Source organism: Muntiacus reevesi, chromosome 4 (assembly GCF_963930625.1).
Source record: "Muntiacus reevesi chromosome 4, mMunRee1.1, whole genome shotgun sequence".
Classification (NCBI taxonomy): Eukaryota; Metazoa; Chordata; class Mammalia; order Artiodactyla; family Cervidae; genus Muntiacus; species Muntiacus reevesi.
This window is the reverse complement of record NC_089252.1, coordinates 104,194,617-104,216,688: the sequence shown is the minus strand read 5'-3', so window position 1 is coordinate 104,216,688 and position 22,072 is coordinate 104,194,617. Positions and strand designations below refer to the sequence as shown.

General features: G+C 43.9%; 1 protein-coding gene across 1 annotated transcript in view; it reads left to right on the top strand.

Moving 5' to 3' along the window:
* The window catches only part of CACNA2D3 (calcium voltage-gated channel auxiliary subunit alpha2delta 3), an 838,234-nt gene that overhangs the window by 664,671 nt on the left and 151,491 nt on the right, over nucleotides 1–22,072 (top strand). The window contains exons 18-25 of the mRNA XM_065935331.1: nucleotides 5,836–5,919; nucleotides 10,831–10,902; nucleotides 11,163–11,224; nucleotides 12,607–12,674; nucleotides 16,126–16,171; nucleotides 16,330–16,427; nucleotides 18,532–18,625; nucleotides 21,553–21,648. Coding sequence (XP_065791403.1) covers nucleotides 5,836–5,919; nucleotides 10,831–10,902; nucleotides 11,163–11,224; nucleotides 12,607–12,674; nucleotides 16,126–16,171; nucleotides 16,330–16,427; nucleotides 18,532–18,625; nucleotides 21,553–21,648 — 620 coding nt within the window. The remainder of the gene's footprint in view (nucleotides 1–5,835; nucleotides 5,920–10,830; nucleotides 10,903–11,162; nucleotides 11,225–12,606; nucleotides 12,675–16,125; nucleotides 16,172–16,329; nucleotides 16,428–18,531; nucleotides 18,626–21,552; nucleotides 21,649–22,072) is intronic.

Below are 22,072 nucleotides of genomic sequence, written 5' to 3'. Positions count from 1 at the left end.
TGCTCCGGAGAGAAACGTTTTCCCAGAGAAGGCTGGCTCCCAGGCCCTGGCTACGCCCCTTCTCCAGATGGCGCTGGCTTTGGGCAAGGCCTCTTCCTCTCCAGTTGTGGGCCCCTCACCCCCATCTCCTTCCTTCCTGTTGGCAGCGCGGAGCAGCACGAACTGTTTATCAATTATTAGCACACATAATATTTGTTTCACAGAGGCTGCATGGATGTGTGTAACTGACTTCCTTTAGTCTTTCCCAAAAGAACACAGAAAAGCAAAGGCATTCTTATTTCGTTCAAACCCACATGACCATGGCCATCACCTTAGCCTATCCCTTTCTGCTTCCACAATCTATCTGCAGGTGACCCAAAGGGGCACTCACATCCAGACGGTTCAGCACTGCCGGGGAGGTTCTGGCACTTACGGCAGACCCCGATGGTTCCGGCTGGCTCCTCAGATGGGTGCCCTTCTTGCCCCGTCCTTTTAGGCCACAGGCTGGTTTGGTGTGTTCACCACATCTGGCCTTTATTTGAAACTCCACCTCAAAGTATTTCATAGCACAGAATATCTTTCCTTATTAAATTCTCCCCCACATATTTTTTTCATAAAACAGGCACCAAAAACTACAAACCTACCCATGGCTCTCAAAGTATCTGTTTATAAACCTTTGGAACCGTTTGCAATTCGTTAATCACATTTTCAAAGGAAGTTACAGTTTATAGATACACTAACAAATGCCATATCCGATGCCTCAGCCCCAGTAACGAGATCCTCACGGAGGGGAAGAAGGAGTGCGGCGGGGACCCGGGATCCATCCCAGGCCAGATCCCACGGGAGAGGGGAGATCCAACCTGCGAGTCAGAGGTTCGAGGGTTTAATGCTTTCTCGGTCGCCCTCAGACTCCATGGCCAGGCATGTGTCCTCTCGGGAACAGCAGGTACATAGGGTCAGCAATGCCCAAACATAGTGGACTGTCTTGATTAGCAGTGAGGTGTTTTACAAATCACAAGTTTCTAAATAGTCATTAAAGGAAAGTTTGTGAACACTTCACTTAAAATGTACTTTAAAAAAATGGTTCATTTAAAAAGAAAGAAAAAAAAACACAAAATTAAAGACACTTAATATATACAGGTTGGAACTGATGACTACTTACACTTGAAACCTAAGACAGCTTTTTAAAAAAAGCATCTTTAAAAAGAGAAGGAGGGTAATGTGGAGAGAACGTGTTGGTACATGAAACACCCAAGAGTATAAAGATTGCAGGCGAAGCTTGATCCAGGCACGTACACCGTGCTTTCAGGACTCTGTTCATGTCTTTTCTCTGCCTTCTCTGCACTGACTTCATTCTCAGGAAGGCTATCTCCAAGCAGTGACAGAGTTAGCTACAAGGAACTCAAGTTCCCCTCCTGCCTTAGTGATGCTAGTAGACAGAGAGCTACTTTTTGCAGATAAATCCAAGAAAGCATCCCGGATTGAGTCTCATTTGGGTTGGTATGAGTTATGTCCCCAATCCTGAGCTACTCACCACATCCTGGAGAGTTGTGGGTCTCCTTCATATACTCAGGTCATTCATTGGCTTCCCTCCGAACCAGGATGGTCTTGCCATCACTAGAACTGCATTTACTGAGTGTGAGGTCCATGGGGATTCCCTGTAGGAAAACCAAAGAGATTTCCCTGAAATATGTGGGGGATGAGTGGTGGTGGTCCATAGCCCAGGTATCTTCCTAATGGAGGTCTATTCTCTAGCTGAGCAATAAGTTTTTTTCTTTTTTTTTTTAACTTTTAAAAGTATTTGTGTTTTTGGCTACACTGGGCCTTTGTTGTTGTGCGGACTTTCTCTAGTTGTGGCAGGTAGGGGCTGTTCTCTAGTTGCAGTGCATGGGCTTCTCATGGTGGTGGCTTCTCTTGTTGCTGAGCATGAGCTCTAGGTGCATGGGCTTCAGTAGTTGTGACTCTTGGGCTCTAGAGCATGAGCTTAGTAGTTGGGGTGCACAGGCTCGGTGGCCTCACAGCGTATGGGATCTTCCTGGACCAGGGATCGAACTGGTGTTTCCAGCACTGCAAGGTAGATTCTTAACCACTGGACCACCAGGGGAGCCAGCGTTCTTTTACCAAGAGAAAAAGATAAAGTGGATTTAAGATCATCATTCTGAGTTTATTCATTGTCCTTGACCCGTTTTATCTATGCCCATTGACTTTTTCTTTTGTTACTCAAAGGAGTCACTCTGCTACACTACAGTATGGATTTCTGTTTGTATTTTAAGAGCCTCACCCATTAATAAAGACTCAAACAGAAAGTATTGACTGTTTCATACCTACTTCACTGGTTTAGCAGATATTGTAGAGGGGCATTCCCAAGGGTGTATCCCTGGTCCCGTCTGTTTCTTTCAATGCAGTTAAATTAGAGACTTGCTGGAATATGATGACTTTCAGGCCAGCATGCTGGGAAACCTTTCCTCCCTTTACTCTCTAGTCTCTGCTAGTTTCTTGAATACTAATAGTGCAGTGTACTGAATTTCTTGAGTGGTTTTATTAAAACAATGAAAGAAGATATCTAGGAATGGTCAAAAGTCCATCTCTGTGGATTCCACTTTTGCCAGGTATCATCTAAAAGGACTTGGGTTCTGTAGCACAGGTGTGAAGTTTTCTGCCAGCAGAGTCTCAAGTCCCAACCTGGTGTTTAGTACATAAGTATCTTACACATGAAGAGGAGGCATATGAGTGTGACTATCTGACACCATCATCTTCAACAAACATCTTCTTCCTGCCTAATGTCTGCACAACAGTGACCCAACAAATTATTCAGTGGGTCTCCTTCATGTCAAGGAAATGACATATTAGATGTTTGTATGCCGTGAGCTAGTGTCTTCACCAAGGTTATTACTTTTTCAGGACTTACACTAGCCACATGCATATTAAAAGTTTATTCCATACTGAACTTGGAATGTGCTTACCATCTTACATACAGTACCTCATTAATTGTCTCAGCCTACCTTGGCTACAGAGGTATTACTGTTTTTCACAATTTTGCAGTTGAGCCAGGAAGGAAGGAAGCTTGGAGCAGCTGAGTGCCTTACTTCATGTCACATGCCCAGTGAGTGGCAGAACCACTGTGCTCACCTGTTCTAACAAAGACAGGGACACACTTTCTCTAAGGATGAAGGACTTTGGGGGTCTTTTAAAATTACTTCCCTCGTGGCTCAGCTGGTAAAGAATCCACCTGCAATGCAGGAGACCTGGGTTTGATCCCTGGGTTGGGAAGATCCACTGGAGAAGGGAAAGGCTACCCACTCCAGTATTCTGGCCTGGAGAATTCCATGGACTGTATACATGGACATGTATAGTCCATGAGGTTGCAAAGAGTCAGACATGACTGAGGGACTTGCACTTTCTAAAATTTTAGTGGCAGTTGAAATAATGGTGGCTCAGACGGTAAAGCGTCTGCTTACAATGCAGGAGACCTGGGTTCAATCCCTGGGTTGGAAAGATCCTCCGGAGAAGGAAATGGCGACCCACTCTAGTACTCTTGCCTGGAAAATCCCATGGATGGAGGAGCCTGGTAGACTACAGTCCATGGGGTCGCAAAAAGTTGGACACGACCGAGCGACTTCACTTCACTTCACTTCACTAGCCGTGAAAATTTGGTCATGGGCTGGGGGTATGTGATATACTGGCTATGTGATCTTATTTAACTTTCTGTAGGCACCATAGAGAGTAAATTGACTATAGGTAGACAGAATTAAGAGTGATAAATCACAAACAAGTCCTTGGGAAAGAATAAAGCACCATTTAATTGACTTTACTTATATTCTTAGGACCTTGTGCTTGCTAGGTGTCCAGTAAATGCATGTTGACAAAGTGATTAAAAGAGGATTTTGAAGTGACCAATGGAAGAACTTCCTCCAAAAGACAGTATATACCTAGCATTAGACTACCCAAGAAACCATGAAAATTTTACCTTTATTGGGCAGAAGCTGAGCTGCAGAAACTTCTGGGCCGCCTAGTGGCGCCCAGGAATTATTCTTACCAACATGGAACCTGAGGACCATCAGCACAGGTAACAGAGGTCCGAGAATATCTGACTCTAGGGCTTCTTAGCCTCGTGTGCCCCTCCCCCATCCCACCTCCTCACCCTGAGAAGAGGTGAGCACCCTACTGCCCTCCTTCCTGTTCCACCCGCTCAGCCCCAGCCTGACTCTCTCAAGGGCCAAACATAGTGAACTTTCCATAACAGGATCCAACTGTGAATCTGCTATCGTTTACAGCCGCTTCTGAGGGAACCACTTCCCTTCCTCTTCATCTGGAGTGGATCTGATGTCATAAAACTGACCGTGACTGTCTGTTAATTGAAAACCTGAGAGAAGGGAGTAGAAGGGCGGTGGACCAATATGGTCAGAGCCCACTCCCCCTTAGAGCTGAGGCAGCCTTCCTGGGTGGTAAGGGTGAGTCCTCTTCAAGGACACCCCAGCGTTCCTGAAATGCAGCCCAGAGGGAAAACAGCTTAGCAGGAAAACTGCTGAGTCCCATCTGGCCACACAGTGATGGGAGATCTGCCCTGACTGGCCTCTCTCTCCTAGACCCCACTGCGGGGCCGGTGCGGACCTCTTTGGTCCCATGCACCAGCGGTGGTTTTCTCCTCCACACCAAGTGCTTCAGCACCTGTCTCCATAGTAACTGAGCAGTGTCCAAAATGGTAACCTGTGGTTTGGGAGTCTTAAAACACCTAGAGTGATGCTGAATTAGCATCCTGCCCATTAAATCCAAAGCTGACTAATTTAGAAACAAAAGGAAAAAAGAAAAATAAAAGCTATACATACATAGGTATTTTTTCCAATATGCCATCAGCCATATCTTTTGAACTGGCAAAGGGGTTGCTTATCCTGAGCCTGCAGCAGAGGGCAGACTTTCCTACATTATAAATAGAGCATTAAAGTCCCGAGACACAGGAACAGCCAGACCCAGGACTGTCTGATAAAATAGTGGGCTTGCCAGGTGACTATAACATCAGTGCTTTAGGGAGAAAAAAAACTCAAAAAACTTCCTGTGATATTAATGCACTCATCAGCTTTTCCAGAGAGATGTGCTAATGGCCATTAAATCTGACAGTGATTCCCAGTCTCCATGCTCGTTGGGTTAAGTAGCCCTGCTTATCTCAGCACTGCTGTGACCAGTGTGATAGCAAGTGGAAGGTTCCATGTGTTTGAGAAATGTTACCAGGATGCTAAGGCCAAATATGGAGATCAGAATACAGACTATGTAAGATTCCCTATCCTGTATCATGAAGTTGTGCGCTATAAAAGCTTTAGATTAGATGAGAAAGGCTCCATTCCACACACAGAATGTCCAAGGATGGGGGAAACTTTGCTTCACACCTGGCATGTTTAGAGGTAAGGAGTCTACCAGGTAAATTCATATGAAACAAAGAATTGGCTTGTATACTTACTCCCCCTCTATTTGCTCAGCGGTGTCCAACTCTGCAAGCCCATAGCCTGCCAGGCTTCTCTGTCCATGGAATTTTCCAGGCAAGAATACTGGAGTGGGTTGGCATTTTCTTCTCCGGGAATATTCCTGACTCAGGGATTGAACCCTCATCTCTTGCGTCTCCTGCATTGGCAGGCAGATTCTTTACCACTGCGCCACCTGGGAAGCTCACATGTTTGCTAGTGACTCAGTTCAGCTTTCCTGACTTGAAAACTCAGGAGTGCCCCTCTGCTTCTCCCTGGTACCCTCCACTAACAGTCCTCAGGCATGAACCGGGAATTCAGATGAAGGTTGCCCTGGCTGGTGGCCTCACAGAAATATTTTCTTCGTTTGTCATATGCTTTCTTTCTCTTCCTCTTCCACCAGTACGAAGAAGGAAAAAAGCGGAGGAAACCCAACTACAGTAGTGTTGACCTGTCTGAGGTGGAGTGGGAGGACCGCGATGATGTGGTAAGCAATTTGATTCCAAGTCTGGTGAGAAGGACGCTGCTTTTTACCCTCCTCTGCCTGGGAGCCGGTCAAGAGAGGCCCACCAGGGGAACACCTGGCCATCAGAGGGATGCAGAGACCATGGGCCCTTGTATGCATTTGGGGTTTTATAATTCTCCTGCCGGTAGGTCCACATGCAAATGGGTTGCCAGCCACCCTGCCTGCTTTATGTAGTCTAAAACCATCCGCATTTGGGCTCCGGTTCCTTCTGCAGCCAATCAATCTGGACTCTTTCTGAGTGCCATTGATGGGACCTGCGACCCTCGGGGGAGCCCGGCCAGAGCCTCGCGGGGCAGCTGCATAGCCAGGGCCAGAGTTTACCTGTCAGGATGCCAGCCAGGGCTTGGCAGACCCACTTTCCTCCTCTTTGGTTGACTGCCCTGTTTCCGGGGCCATCCCAGCCTTTCCCCTTTCCACGCCACACTTTAGTAACACATGCTTGTTTCCCAGACAGCTTCAGCCTTCAGGACTGTATCAAAAGTTTTCCTCATGCCCACGATCTAGCCTCAGCAGTCTTCTTGTTCCTTCCTCAGTAAATCAGATTTGTTAGACACGCCATCTTTTGTGAATCCAGGCAGACTGTCCTTAATTAAATCCTAACTTCCGGGTTTCTGGATCTGGACCCTTGCTCTTCCCTTTCTATATGGAGCCTTCATGCCCAGGCAGCGTTTCTCTACCTGTACCTCCCTGATTTGTGAGGTCCTTTCCTGAGCTTCATCATTGCATCAGCATTGTTTCTACCCCTCCCTCTGTCTTGCTTTCCAAAGGGATGTTGAGGGGAGCCATTTGAAATGCACAGGCTGGGTTCCTGTGCTTTCAGAAATACAGTCAGCATCATGGTCCTCTTGCTGCTTGCTTTTCCTCTCTTCACATCCTCTGCAACCTGGACATTACTTAGGTAGCATAAATCTCTGAGATATTTCCTTGCTTGTAAAATGCAAGAATCATATCTGTTTTAGACATTTAACCTATTTCCTTCTTCATCTGGATTGTCTCTTTTAAGCCCCAATTCAGACAAAATCTTTGCTGTTTGATTTAAAAAAAAAAAAAAGTCTATTTCCTCATCCATTCACTTTTCCCAAGTGCTGGTGACCTGACGTCATGTCAGCTCAGTGACCTGGTATAGTTTTGTATCTTCTTGTTCTTTAAACATCATCATCAGGATTCATGTCTGGGTCTTTTGATTGTACCGCACCTGATGTACACATCCTACCTTTTCAACCTGCTCCTAACCAAGAAGCAGGCTAGCACAGTCCTGAGGAATGCAGTTCAGGCATTTGCCTGCCTGGTTTCAAGCCCCACCTCTCCTATTTACTGACTGTTGGTCTCAGGCAAGCCATTATCTTCTCTACATCTCAATTTTGGTATAGGTTCTTTTTTCTCAGTCAAATGAGTATGATGGCAGTAGTACCTCACAGAACTATTGTGAATGTTAGTGTGTTACTCAGAGAGGGCATTGGCAGCCCACTCCAGTGCTCTTGCCTGAAAATCCCATGGACGGAGGAGCCTGGTAGACTGCAGTCCATGGGGTCGCTAGGAGTCGGACATGATTGAGCGACTTCACTGTCACTTTTCACTTTCATGCATTGGAGAAGGAAATGGCAACTCACTCCAGTGTTCTTGCCTGGAGGATCCCAGGGACAGAGGAGCCTGGTGGGCTGCCGTCTGTGGGGTCGCACAGAGTCATACACGACTGAAGCGACTTAGCAGCAGCAGCAGCAGCAGCAGTGTGTTACTGTATTGAAAGATACAAAAGTGTCAACATTGTTGCTTGGACATGGTGAGCATTCTGAGTGGTAGCTGTTATTAGTATTATTCTCAGTATTATCAACCCTCAAATAACCTTCTTATTAATGTATGTCTGTTGCTAAACTATATCATGTAATTTTAAACGGTGCATCCCATTATTTTGCTTTCTCTTCCCTCTCTATCAGTTGCTTTATTTTGACTTCACTGCATCTTTTTGTTTTCTTTCCAAGAAGTTTTGAACCCTGTCATCATCATGCTTCTCCATCCCTTTCTTCATTTTTTTACATTTTAATTGACACGGGAGGCAAACTTGATGCTCATTCTTACTTGGGAGTCCCCACATCCAGGAAGCTGGCCTTCTGCTTGTTAAACACTAGGCAGACACCTGCACTTTTTAGGTTTCCTGAAGAGATCTATTACTTGGCTCATCTATATCCCAGTTGTCGAGTCATCATCACCTGTGCCCAGGTTGATTTTCCATGAGCTGATACCACCTTTAACTAACGATGATTTGACAGATGCTTTCTGTTTCCTTGCCCTTTTCTTCCTTTGTCATCGGATTCCCAGCCGTGTCCCTCACCTTGACATGATTGCCAGGACTGGATTCTGTGTCTGCCTTCAGAGTTCCCACACCTCTAGCAAGTCAGTGCTCTTATTCTTCACCAGTAGGTCTCAGGTTTTGCGTATTTAATTTGGGTCTCTTGTCTCCTTGAACAGAAGGTGCAGTTGAGACATGAATTCCTTCACTATCAATGTGCTTGATTGTGAAAACCCTAGTCACCATTTCTCTCCTAGGGATTTGCACATCCTTGATTAGAGAATTCTGGAATCTATGTAAAGCGTCTTTGTGAAGGCTACACAAGCACCCCGTGCCCATGTGTCTGCCAGTGGGGTTTGCATAAAGGTAGCAGAGGGCAGTTTAAGTCAAGATCTCGAAAACGCCAGACAGGCAGAGTCGAGGAAGAAGCAGCATGTGTCTGCCCAGCTGTGGAGAAATTCTTGGAAGGAGCATCCTACTTCTCTTGGCAGCTAAGCTTGTGTTGAATTTCATGACCACATTTATAACATAGACCCTATGTACTTCCAAAAATGATGTGAGGTCATATCTGTGTCAAGCAGACTGGAGTTTGAATCCTAATATTGTAAGCTATTGAAAGGAGTCTGACATGAAAGAAAAGAGAGGGGGATAATAATGAAGATGCTGCTGGCTGGTGAGGATGACCATGGAGGACAGCTTACACCTATGAATGCTTAGGGTGTACAAGGCACTCTTCTACATAATAGCTCATCAGATTCCCACTGCAACTTTATGAGACGTGCTATCATTAGTTCCATTTTGCAGAAAGAGAAACTGAGGCACAGTGGGGGTCAGTGATCCATTCAAACTTCTGGTTTCAGAGTCCATTTCTGAATTACAGTGCTGTCCTGCCTCCGTGTCCAATACGTGTAATCTATTTCCATTATAACTGAAGGAAAGGGAAAGAGAGAAAGTGAAGCCGCTCAGTGTCTGACTCTTTGTGGCTCCATGGAGGATAGCCCACCAGACTCCTCATCCTTGGAATTTTCCAGGCAAGGGATACTGAAGTGGGTTGCCATTTCCTTCTCCAGGGGATCTTCCCTACCCAGGGATCGAACCCTGGTCTCCTGCACTGTAGGCAGGGAAAGACTAGACTAATCATCTAAGCTTCTGCCTCCAGAAAGTATTAGTGACCCTGGCCTTGGACCCTCCCAGGTCCTGGCGCGGATCATCCTCTGCTACTGGGAGTTGGGGGTGGGGTGGCGCTGAGGCATGGAGAAGCTTACCTAATCTCTGACTCGCCTGGGGAATGTGAGAGGGGCAGGTCCCAAATGGCTTTAGGCAGGCACCAGAAAGAGGAAAAATGAAAACCATGTCGAAGATAAATCGAGCTGTTCTTAAGAGTTAGAAAGTAGACTTAATTAGGACCAGCTCTCCCCATCCAAAACCACAAAAGTTAAAATGGGAAAATATTTCCAGAAATGCCCATTATGTGTTGTTAAAAAATATCTAGAGTAAAATATATGTTTTATTTTATACATGCCTCCAGCTAAAAATTATGCTTTTACTCTCTTGCACAGAAGATGGGAATGTGAACCCAAATCTAGACAGGCCCCGCATCAAATTTAGGTTGCTTGCAAGCACTGCAGTTCTCTATCGGCCAGATCTTATTCAAGCTCCTCAAAGGAGAAAAGAGGGGAAAGAATTAAAAGGAAAAAACAAGCATGGGGCTGGGAAAAAGCCTTTCCTGACAGGCTGTGGCATGTCAGCATTTGCTCCTGTTTCATTAAATGGCCTTCCAGTCGTCTCCTGTTGGTGCCCATGATGGCACATCTTTCATCACTGTGTCTGCTGTCCTTCTCTGAACTCACAGAAGGGCCACAAGTAATTAGCAGAGATCAGCCAGGGGCGGGGGAAGGGACAAAGGCTCACGGTTCCCAGATGAGACCTTCAAAAATCAGATGCAGGGTTGCCCCGTTCACTGCCCATCAGCCTCAGTCAGGCTTTTCAGTGGCCCAGATTTCTCAGAGAGTATTTGAAGATGGTTCATGCTGTGAAAAGCTAATCCCTGTCTTCCAGATGGTTGGCTTTTGAAAACAACCAAGCAAACAAAAAACTACTCTATAGGAAAATATCTTTAACTTGATTGTGTTTTGAAAAATGATTTTCTCCATAACAAACCAATACCTTTTGTGAAAATGTAACTTGTGCCCTGAGATTCCTTGTTTCTTGAGTATTTTAGCATTTGCTGGGGGTTCATTCCTTGACTGTCAGGATTTAACATTGTACAGGTTTTTTTGGTCACTGTTGCCCTGAGGTTTACATGAGCACCCCAAATTGAGGTTGATGGTCCTTTATTTATTTTTATTAGCCTCTCTCCCCCTAGACAAGAGCAGTTGGCTGTTTATTCTTCCAGAGTCGCATTTCAGAGATCTGAGAATAGAATTTAGACTTAGTGCACAAGGACACCAAGAGTGGATGGGGAAATGGCCCAGCCCTGCATACCCGAGCCACCAAATATGCATTCAAGCTAGATGGTGAAAGGTGTCCAAGACAGCATGGTAACCCTGGGAAGAACTAACCCCGACTTTCTTTTATCATTTTAGCTAAGAAATGCCATGGTGAATAGAAAGACCGGGAAGTTTTCCATGGAGGTGAAGAAGACAGTGGACAAAGGGGTACATTTTTCTCAAACATTCTTGCCGCTTAATTTAAAACAAACCACTGTGAAAAATTAGCTTTGAAAGCTCTATCTGGAGTAAATATCATTCACTGAGCTCATTTTTCTCTTGTCTTTACTTATCTCAAACAAGATTCATGTAGTACTGTTAACCTGATCATAGTGTGTCCATTTATTTTTATTTATTTCTGAAAACTTCACCTAGCAGACTAACCATGTTTTCTTTTCTCTACGACTTTTTTTTTTTTTTCAATCTAGAAACGGGTTTTGGTGATGACAAATGACTACTATTATACAGACATCAAGGGTACTCCTTTCAGGTAGAGCTGACCATAATACATGGACATTCCATCAGACCCATCAGTTGTGTTTGTACAAAACCTGCTGACACTCTCAGAGCTCATCATCTGAAGATAACCAAACATCCTGCCTAAAGGCTGGAAAGAGTGAGGAAGGGGCTTTTCCCAGGCTGCTTTTGTTTTTGTTTTCCATAAGGGGAAAAATGGTTCAGGCTCACCTAGGAGAACTCATTCAATTTGCCATGGCTTTGCATCTCATTATCAAGCAGATAAGCTTTGGGGGTTCCAACTAAGGGTGGAGAGATAAATTCACCGGGTTACCAGGGTCCTTAACCATCTAACTTGCTGCCCTTTATTTCCATGTTCAAAAAGAGATCCTTCACACTTCGAGGCAGCATATTCATCCCTACGTGTTGCACTTCGGTTTTAATTTCTCCGTACTGTTTCTCTGTGCTTGTCTGCCTTTCAATCCTGTTATTTATCTTTGTAAAAAAAATCTTGAAAATTGCAACTTCCCCCTTGCCTGCTTTCTTATGTGGCATTCTAAAGTTTCCCGTTATTAACTTAGTGTGATGATGCTTTTTGTAAAAAGTTATTTTGGTAGGGCTGCTTTGTGTTCTTCAACTGATGCCTCACAGGGCTCAGGGAAAAAAGAGTTTACTGACTCTGGATCCATCGTAATAAAATCTTTGGTGTTGTTGTCATATATGGCCAGGGATCTTGGGTGAATTCCATTTGGAACCAGAGCACTTGAGGAAACACGTGACTGCTAAGTGGGTTTGCCAAACGATGAGACCGTGTTATCAAAACATATTCTCTGACTTTAGGTGAAAAAGGAAGGAGCTTAAATCAAGACTTTTAAGAGTATGAGAGTGTGAAAAATCTATCAGACTAGGAAGAGAGTTGGGCAAAGAAACCCACCATACAGTCATGTGGTTGCATTCAAGTGACAACAGAAGTGTTCATTTTTGCCATTAGAAAGGTGTTAATTTTCCCTCATCTCAAACTCTATGGTCTGGAAAGACCCTTGTGTGGCTAAATGTAGGGCAGGGGATGCATAAAGCGGTAATGAAGATTATTAGGGCATGTAGCTCTTACAAAAGCATCTAAGAGAAGGGCTTGCTCAAGGGCTTGGAGCAGTTTGCCACACCTCTTTTAAACATACTCTAGCCACCCATTGTTGCTGCGCTTCCAATCAGAAATTACTTTGAAGCAGCTGATCAAATCTAAGATCAGCACCAACTCTCATCAGTGGAGTTTTGAAAGTAAACTTTTGGAAAAAAAAAAAACATTGCTTACAGAGCATGAAATGGGAATGTGAAAATGGAAAATAAAAAGTTAGCTCACAAGTCTGTTCCAGTCAATGTTATGGATTTCAAGATCTGCTTTGTTTCTCTGCACAGTTTAGGTGTGGCGCTCTCCAGAGGCCATGGGAAATATTTCTTCCGAGGGAACGTAACTATTGAAGAAGGTAAGATGCTGTCTTTATCCATCTTACTCCTTTCATGTGGGAAGAAAGCCCTGAAGCCAGCCATTGGGTTAGCTGAAGAATTTGCTCAGCTATCCAACCCTTTTTCTAATTCCTAGACATTTGACTCAACCATTTACCCCCCTGATTTTACCTTGCTCTCTTAGACTGTTTCAGATGCCTGGGACTCCCAGATAGTGGGGGCTTTCCTTATGGTTTCATTTATTTGTGTTGTGCTTTTATCCACAAAGTTGTCGAGGCAACTCATAGGAATCATCCATCTACCAGCTGTATTCTTCTCATACATAAAAATCAGTACCAAGAAAAATATGAATTAGTATAAAAACTCAAGCCCAGGAAAAGGAAAACAAAGGTAGGCAAGCCTTAGTCTTCTCCACATTGAGCTACAAATTTCACTTGTGTTTTGAGGCAGCCTAGGTCAAAGGGAAATGTGATCATTCAAATGATTTATCTAAGTCAGAAGGAATTAGGAGCATCTTGAGGTTCTTAGCTCTTCTTGTCTTCATAAAGCACCAGTGCTCTGGAAACTCCCAGTAAATCATAGCAGTTGTTACAGCCCTTTAATCTTTAAAACTGCTATCACCCCCATACTGTCCTTTACATCTCCCAACAACCCAGTACCTCAGAGAAGTTATCTTTACCAGTATCACCAGTCATAAGGAGCACTGGGGCTAGCCTGTGAAAGGCTTCACTCCCAGAGTGCCACTACCCAGGTGTTAAATTTTGCGTCTTAACAGAGAAGGAGTTAGACCAGACCAGTGTTCTTTTTGGGTATCCTCAGGGAGTGTGGGTATTCTGGGTATCCTCAGGGAGTATGCCAAGAGTGGGAAGGTCAGTTACAATCAAGCTTTTCATGGGTTAGAACTGGTTACAAATGAGTATAGTGAACTTCCAGAAGCTGGACTGCTTTGTGATTCATTCCAGTGAGGTAGCAGAGAAGGAAGAAGGAGATTGGAAATCCCTGAAATGGCAGATTCCATATATGGCCTTCTGGTCTACTGCCCAGGGTCCTCACAATGTTTCATGGACTTTGGGTTTTATCTCCCAAGTGATTGTGAGATCTTAAGGAATAGGAAGGAGAGTGAATGTGGGTCATTTTGATCCAGACAAAGCTCAGAGGTAATCAAGTATGTGCTTCCTCTTCCTAGAGACAGGCAAGAAAAAACAGGCAGCTTTGTGATTTGACCAAGATACTCAACAGGATGTTTTCTCAGGGATCTTTTTTTAAAACTTCTTTAATTTTCTGACTCCATGAGCCATGTGTGACTCTGTAGATGTCCTGCTCATGAAGACAGAAAATTCACATCTAAGCCATCTGAGGTCAAGGTAAGGAAATAGCTCATGGTCAGAACAGTCCCTGGGGGCTCAGATGGTAAAGAATCTGCCTGCAATGCCAGAGACATGGGTTCAATCCCTGGGTCAGGATATCCCCTGGAGAAGGGAGTGGCTACCCACTGCAATATTCTTGCCTGGAGAATTCCATGGACTGAGGAGCCTGGCAGGCTACAGTCCATGGAGTTGCCAAGAGCATATGACTGAGTACATGTGCATGCATGCATGCACACACACACACACACACACACACACACACATATCTTGATACAGATATGTTGTACACAGTACTTGTTCAGTCAGTTAGAGCTAATGTTATTATTGTCAGCATTATCAATCAAGAGTAGATGTGATTTTGTCAGGAGTATCTAAATTGGAGGTAAGAGAGTTAGAGAATAGCCATATTTCTTTGGTGGTCTAGGAGCTCAGAGAGGAATCAGTCAAAAAGATCTTCCCTTTAGGGTCTAGGCAGAGAGAGATTTGTAGATGAAGACTGGTGAGAACAAAAACTAGAAATATGTATAGAATTGATGTCATTAACCCAATATTCCAGGAAGGCGGGATCCCGTCTCAGGGCCTCTGCACCCGTGATTCCTTCTGCCACGAGCACCTCAGTTACTCCCTGGCTCTCCCCTCACCTCTTGCAGGTCTTTGCCTAAAGTCACTGTCTCAGTGAAGCATCCTGGACTCCAGCAGTAACACTGACACTCCCTCATCCCTCCCCATCCCTTGGTACCCTCTCTGCTTGCTTCATTCTCTCCCTTAACTTCATAGTCCTCACTAGTGATACGTTATGTATTTTAACTTTACTTTCTTATCTCTTTTCTGCCACTAGAAAGTAAATATCATGAGACAGTCAGTGCTTTTTCTTTTGGTCTCTGTTATGTTTTCAAGGCTCTAGACCTAGAGTAGTACCTGGCTCATGGTTGATGCTCCATAAATGAATGGAAGGAAGAATGGAAGGGAGGGAGGGAGGAGTGGAAGAAGCAAGAAAGGGGAGAAAGCGTGTATTGGTGCGCGGATCGCCCTAGGGACTAGCCACTGTCCCATTCAACCCTCTCCTGCAGTCTGTGACCTTCGGCTCTACTAGTGACGTTCCCAATCTCATTCCGCCAGTAGGTGCTGGAGCCAGGATATGGCCACTTGCGTCATATAGGATGATATTCTATATAATTTATTCCCAACTAACTATGAAATCAAACAAGAGAGTGTGGTACCAGTTCTAATATTTTGCTGTTTATCGTGTACATTTGTGTTTGAGGAGGGTACTGGACTCGTGAGTGCAGTAAGATATCATTGGTCATGAGGGAGACTGCCATTCTCAATCAATGGGGTTTCTGAGGTGGTCACTTAAAAGTGTGTGTCTGCTGATGACCCATAAAAGTGAAGTCACATAAAGAGACAAGGAGAAAGAGTGGTTTCGTACACTAAGGGCGTCTCGAGCATTCTATAAACACTCTCCAATTCCCTGCAAGCCTCAGTGCTCCTAGATACCTCTCCAGACTGACGACTCATTTCTACTTAGGATCCTGTATCACCTAGCAGTTTTTGCTGGATAAAACCAGTTGAGTTTTGGCGGTCTCATACCATTCAACCTATAATTGCACCCTCACAACCACCTGTCCCTTAGGGATGATGATTATTACTGTTTTGCACAAAAAGAAACTGACATTTAGAAAAGTAAAGCAACCTGCTGACATCACACAGGAGTTTAGTGGCCCACTCAAGTTCCTGACTCAGGCTGAACTGTATGGGCCTCGAAAGTTGGTGTCTCCACTGTTGTGCTAAGCTTCTTTCCCAGGACTCACTGGTGCATCATTATCTTCAAGGAGTTAAGTCTTTTCTGGGAGACTCTGTCTGGGGAAGTTGCAGTAGTGGCTGAATGAAGTAGAAGTTGGGGGAAGGTTCTACCTGAGACAAAAATGTTTCCTATGTGAGGGTCCCTTTTCCCAGGCAGGTGTCTTTGGGATTGATGTCTACTCTTAACCCCCTCTCCCCATGGCCATGACCCTAGAACATTTGAAGCATAGAAGAAACTGCGGGGAGTCAATGCCCCGCACAAATGATACATACTCATGATGCCCTTCTCCTTGACCTCCAGGCCTGCATGACTTAGAACACCCTGATGTGTCCTTGGCAGATGAATGGTAAGAATGAAACAGTCCTTCTCAGCATTGGTATTTATTGTCCTCTTTGATTTCAAGTTGCCTGTACTTCCTTGACCAGTTCTCCTGATTCAAAGGCAAAGGAAAGTGATGCCATAAATATGTACACATTCTTGTTTTGGGCCATGTCACATTCCTAGGTCCTACTGCAACACGGACCTACACCCAGAGCACCGTCATCTGTCTCAGCTAGAAGCTATTAAACTCTACCTCAAAGGCAAAGAGCCTCTGCTCCAATGTGAGTGTGCTTTCAAATGCACATGTTTGTGCATGTGGTGGTTGGGTAGTGGAGGGAGGTGTGGATGAATTCAAAACTATACTTCTTCTCAGTTTTTAAGGGAAGCTTTGCTTTGACGAAGGTGATCAGTCACAAGAAATCCAGCCAAATGGCTGCCTCCTGTAGGAACAGGAGAAAGAATGTGGGTTGTCAAGAGTCATGCAGATCCCCAATCCCAATTTAACCCTTCACATTGAATGTGTCCTATTACCAAACCATTTAGTCAAGCACCTGAGTAGGATGAAAATGTTACAGTTGGGAGGAGACTATCAACAGCTACTCTCTTATTTTGCAAATGAGACACAAGGGCTGAAAATAAGACTTGTCTCATCCAAGGCCATACTCTATGTCTCCTGGTTTCTGTCCAGAGTGGGACTGCTGCTGTGACATGTTGCCTCTTGCAGTGTACATTCTGCTGCCCTTCCTCCTACCAAGTGCCCTCTAAGGGAGCTCGGTGAATCAGAAATGGCCAGTAGCTGGTGCAGGGGGAGAAGGCGTGGGGTCAGGAAAGAGCAGCAGCAGGCCTGGTGCTCACCAGGTGCAAGAGCAGTCCCCTGCACAAACACAGATTTGTGTTGGTTAGTTCCAGGAGCTAAAGTCTGGGCACAAGGGATTCACCAGAAACCAGCATGGCACTCATCCCTACCCCTAGCAGATACCACTTATTAGTGGCATGAAAAGTTCTTTGCATGTGTTATCTTACAGAAAAACCTAACAGCCCTATGAGAGGGGTAAGATTATCCACATCCAAACCTCATCTTCATGATGATGGGATATGCTCTGGTAGAGAAAAGATCAGATGGACGTCATGTGAACTCAGTTTTTTGTTTTATTTGCCTTTTGGAGTGATATATTTAAGAAACAAAAGTGGACACTAATATAAAGAAGCACTTACATTTACCATCCAGCTTTGTCAAATTTTAAACTTTTTGCCATATTTGCTGCAGGTACTTTTTAAGGAATGAAACATCAAAGATAATGTTGAAGACCCTGAGTGCGCCCTGTGTGGGCCCATTTCCCTCTCAGAGAGAATTACTTCTTTGTATTTATTCATCATTCCCATGCATTGTGTAATATATATATATATATATATATATATATATTACACACACACCAAATATATACATATATACCTATGTATCCATATCCATTATATGCCATTATGTTCATTACTTTATATACTGAAATTTATATATATTGTATAATATATATTATCCTACAACCTGTGTTTCACTCATCATACATTATATTTTTGAGATTGGTGTTGATCATTTAGCTCTGATGCATTTGCTTGAATTACTGTGTGGTATTCTACTATGTAACTATGTCTCAATTTATTCACTGTCTATTTCATGATGAGCTGTTTCCAGGTTTTGCTTTTACAGCAAAGCTGCACCATCTTCTTGGCCACCAGCCACAGTGAGGACTGGCCTGCTATACGTGATAAAGCTGGAGGGCTTTAGGATGCCTCTGATATCCTCCTGATTTCTGATCCTCTTCCACAGAGCTCTATCAAGAATTCATCTGGATAAGGATGGATGTCCCACTTTAAGATGAAAATAAATAAATAAATAAAAGCTTAGATGGAAGAAGTCACAAAATAAAGAGTCCCAGAAATGATTAGCTATCATATCCCTCTCCCTTACAATAAAGATCAGGGCCCTGAAGAATTGCAGATTTTGATAGAGGGCAGAAGTGGGGATGAAAAGAGTAAACTTTCTGAGGAGTGCTGCCTTCCAGTCTCCAAATCTCCAAATCCCGGAGTTGGCTTGCTGGTCTATGGCATCAACTACTCGATGGGGAGGGAAAGCGGAAACTTGAAGCGTGAGACACCCAGAACTCTCAACTTACTATCGTCTTGTCCAGATGCTTTGGAGTCCCTTGTCTTATGGTGTATCAGGTGTCAGAGCTGTTTCATATTTTCACCTGGGGGCCAGTTAACACAGCAACACACCATAGGAGATAGTAGCCTGCAGATACTGCAAAATGAGCCTGGTGAGCACCTCTCATGCTGGAGTTTGGGGTCCAGCCAAAGACATCTTTTCAAGTCTGATCTTCCCAACAGGTGATAAAGAATTGATACAGGAAGTCCTTTTTGATGCTGTGGTGAGTGCTCCCATTGAAGCCTATTGGACCAGCCTTGCCCTCAACAAATCTGAGTAAGTGGTTGCACGTGTCCCCTTTTCATGGCCATTTCCCCACAAGCCGTCCGAAATATGGTTATGGTTTAAAGAACTAAAGCTGCTTTAGGAGGCTGGTGTTAAAGTTCTTTAATTTTCCCCAAAGCTCCAAACCACAAGAGCTAGAGCAGATTAGCGGCTCTGACTTGGATGGCAAGCTCCTGAGTTTGACATATAATTTGTTTGAATTTTAACATTACATGAAATTTGGTCTGCTGAGGTAGGGTGACACTTCCGAGAGAGAGGGAGGCGGAAGGAGCATTTTGCTTCCTGCCCTGCCATGGCTCCCTCTCCTTCACAGTCTGGAGGGAACTTGGGATCTGGGCCAGGCTAGGTTGTGAGGAGGACAGGAAAGTGAGAGCTCTATTCCATTAGGGTGTCAGATATAACTCTGCGGTTTTATTTCTGAAGTGGAGGATGTAGGGGGAGGAGGGCAACCCATGTAAGCTGTTGTCAAAGACTAGGGTGAGAAGTGCTTCAGTAGCTTATTATTATTATTACTATTATTTTGCTACTTTAAGTAGGCTGTTAATGATTAAAAATTTTTTAAAAAGTTCCTTTTGTTCTTTGCCTTCATGTTGTATATTATTCAGTTCTTTCTCCTTTTTTATTCTTTATTCGTTCCTCTCCTTCTTTTATCTTCCCTTTTGTTTATTCTCCTCTATTGGGTCTGTCATTCACTCTGCTCTCATTTTCATTCATTCATTCATCAAATATCGACTGCATGTCTGTTATGTGACAAGCACTGGGCCAGATATTGGTGAAATGGAAATAACTCAATCAAACATAGTCCTTATCATTGTGGTGCCTATGATATATAGTGTGATTGAGAATTGTGATAATTATGAAGGAAAAATTAGGCATGTAGACTGTAATAAGACCTAGAGTGGAGATAGAAGAAAGGAAAGACTTTTGTGACATGGAGCTAAAGTGTTCTGTACAAGTGTTCCGTAGGAGAATTACAGAGAAATGGAACAGCATGTGCAAGACCCTGAGGTAAGAGGCTGTTTGGATCGCTGGGGAATTTAATAAGGCCAGCAGAGCTGAAATGTAGAGGATAGGCTGGAAGATGTCAGGAGATAAGGGTTCATTGGGGCCTGATGGTTTAGAACATTGGGAATCAGGTTAAGGATTTTGGACTTTATAGTCAGAATATTGGAAAATCCCTGAAGAATTTTAAGGACATTTTAAGATTTTAAGAAGTAGATGATCAGATTTGCATTAAAAAAATCCTTCTGATATGTAGATAATAGAGTGGAATGAGGGTAAATATATATATGTATATATATATATATATACATGTAGCAGTTCAAGGGATTTGTCACTTGGACCACAGCAGTGGCTGTGGGCACAGAGAGAAGGGATGCACGAGAGGCATACTTTGAAAGTACAACCCCCAGGGCTTGGTGATGAGTTCACAGTGTGAGGGAAGGGAGGCTGAGCTGTCAAGAATCATTCTCAGGTTTATGACATGAATACCTGTTTAGATAGTCATGCTATTTCTGTGGTCAGGAGACAAGGAAGCAAGAGCAAGCTTGGGACTGGACATGGACTGGATTCTCTTCTAGACATTTTAAGGTTAAAATGACTCCTAAGAAAAAATGGAAGGTAGGTAGTTTAATACGTGAATCTGGAGTCCAAAAGTTATAACTAGCTACTCTCATTATATTTGGGGGGTATCCTTGGACTGCTTACCTGCATGAATCTTATTCCCTGGGAGATTTGGGAAGAGTCAGAACCTTTTCTGTGATTGCATTCTCTAGTGGAAATGTTTCTTTTAGGTTCTTGGGAAACTTAAAATCCTGTGCAAAGATTGCTGATTCACCCCTAACAGATGCTAAAGATTTCCAAAATGGTAGCTTGCTTTGTAGTCCACATCTGTTACTGATTGGGCAGCCTGACTTTCCTACTTGGTGTAGGCTATGAACAGAAACTAATACATAGTGTTGGTTTTTATTCATCCCTTAAATACTTAAAAGCAGTATTGACCACTTTGACAACCATCAGAGATCAAGTAACTGAATGATCTTATATTGAAGATGACATGGATAAAGCTTTGAATCAAATTGCTACTGGCATCTAGGGCAAGGAAGCAAACTCAAGAATCAGTATTCTCTTCATACTTTTTTGGTAGAATAAAATTGTATATTTGTGGCAAAAGACTATTTGCTTTGTTTTGAAGAAGTATGCACTGAGAATAGCCTGAAGAACATGCTCAAACATAAAATTTACCTTGACTGTTGAAAAAAAATTCTCAGTGAATCTTCAAATGAGTTTTCTTTGCTAAGGCCTTCCTTAGAGTTCCTACACATGGCCTCCCGTCGGACTCTTTACAGAAGTCTTTTCATTACTGATCCTTCTGGGGTTGATGGTGAGGGTAAAACTTCCATGTTGGTGCCCCCTGAATGGTGAAGCATTCAAGTTCTAAACATTTTCAGGCTGTGGGGTACTACAGACTTGAATCAGTGGCTCAGTTGCTGGTTTTTGCTAATGGCAGATTCCACTGATGACCTCAGGACCAAGAGTGGACTTGGTAGCGTAAGTGCAGAAATCTAGCTCTAAGGCTTTCTTTCCTCTCCTCAAAGTTGACCTGCTTTCTGAGATTGCACCCAGAACCTTGAGATAAAGGTGTGTTTATTTATCCTTCAGGGTGCATTTTCTTATGCCCACCAAACTAGGTCATAGACTTCATAGTTTTTCTGGCAAAAATTACCATGAAAACCTTTGTAAGTGATCAGAGTCTGCATCCAGTGTGTGTGTGTGTGTGTGTGTTTCTGTAATTTCTACCAAAATATCAGACTTCAATGCTGTTATTTCATACAACATTCCATGAGTTTTAAAATGCAGAAGCTGTTATCTGCTGACTGTCTGACAGAATCCCCCTGACTTGTGCTGCTCTGTTTTAGGAATTCAGACAAGGGTGTGGAGGTAGCCTTCCTTGGCACTCGCACAGGCCTCTCGAGAATCAACCTGTTTGTTGGGGCAGAGCAGCTCACCAATCAGTAAGTAGGGAGCTCCTGAAGCAGGATAATGAAAGGGGCATTTATATCATTCATTGATTCCAGCAGCGGTGGAAACAAAACTCAGACCTGTTGACATTTTCCTCTCTATTCTCCTTTGGGGACCACAATGTGTGTGTTTTTGGCTTCCCTGTTAGCTCAGCTGGTAAAGAATCCCCCTGCAATGCAGGAGACCCTGGTTTGATTCCTGGGTCAGGAAGATCTCCTGGAGAAGGGATAGACTACCCACTCCAGTATTCTTGGGCTTCCCTTATGGCTCAGCTGGTAAAGAATCCACCTGCAATGGAGGAGATGTGGGTTCCATTCCTGGGTTGGGAAGATCCCCTGGAGAAGGGAAAGGCTACCCACTCCAATATTCTGACCTGGAGAATTCCATGGACTGTATAGTCCAAGGGGTTGCCAAGAG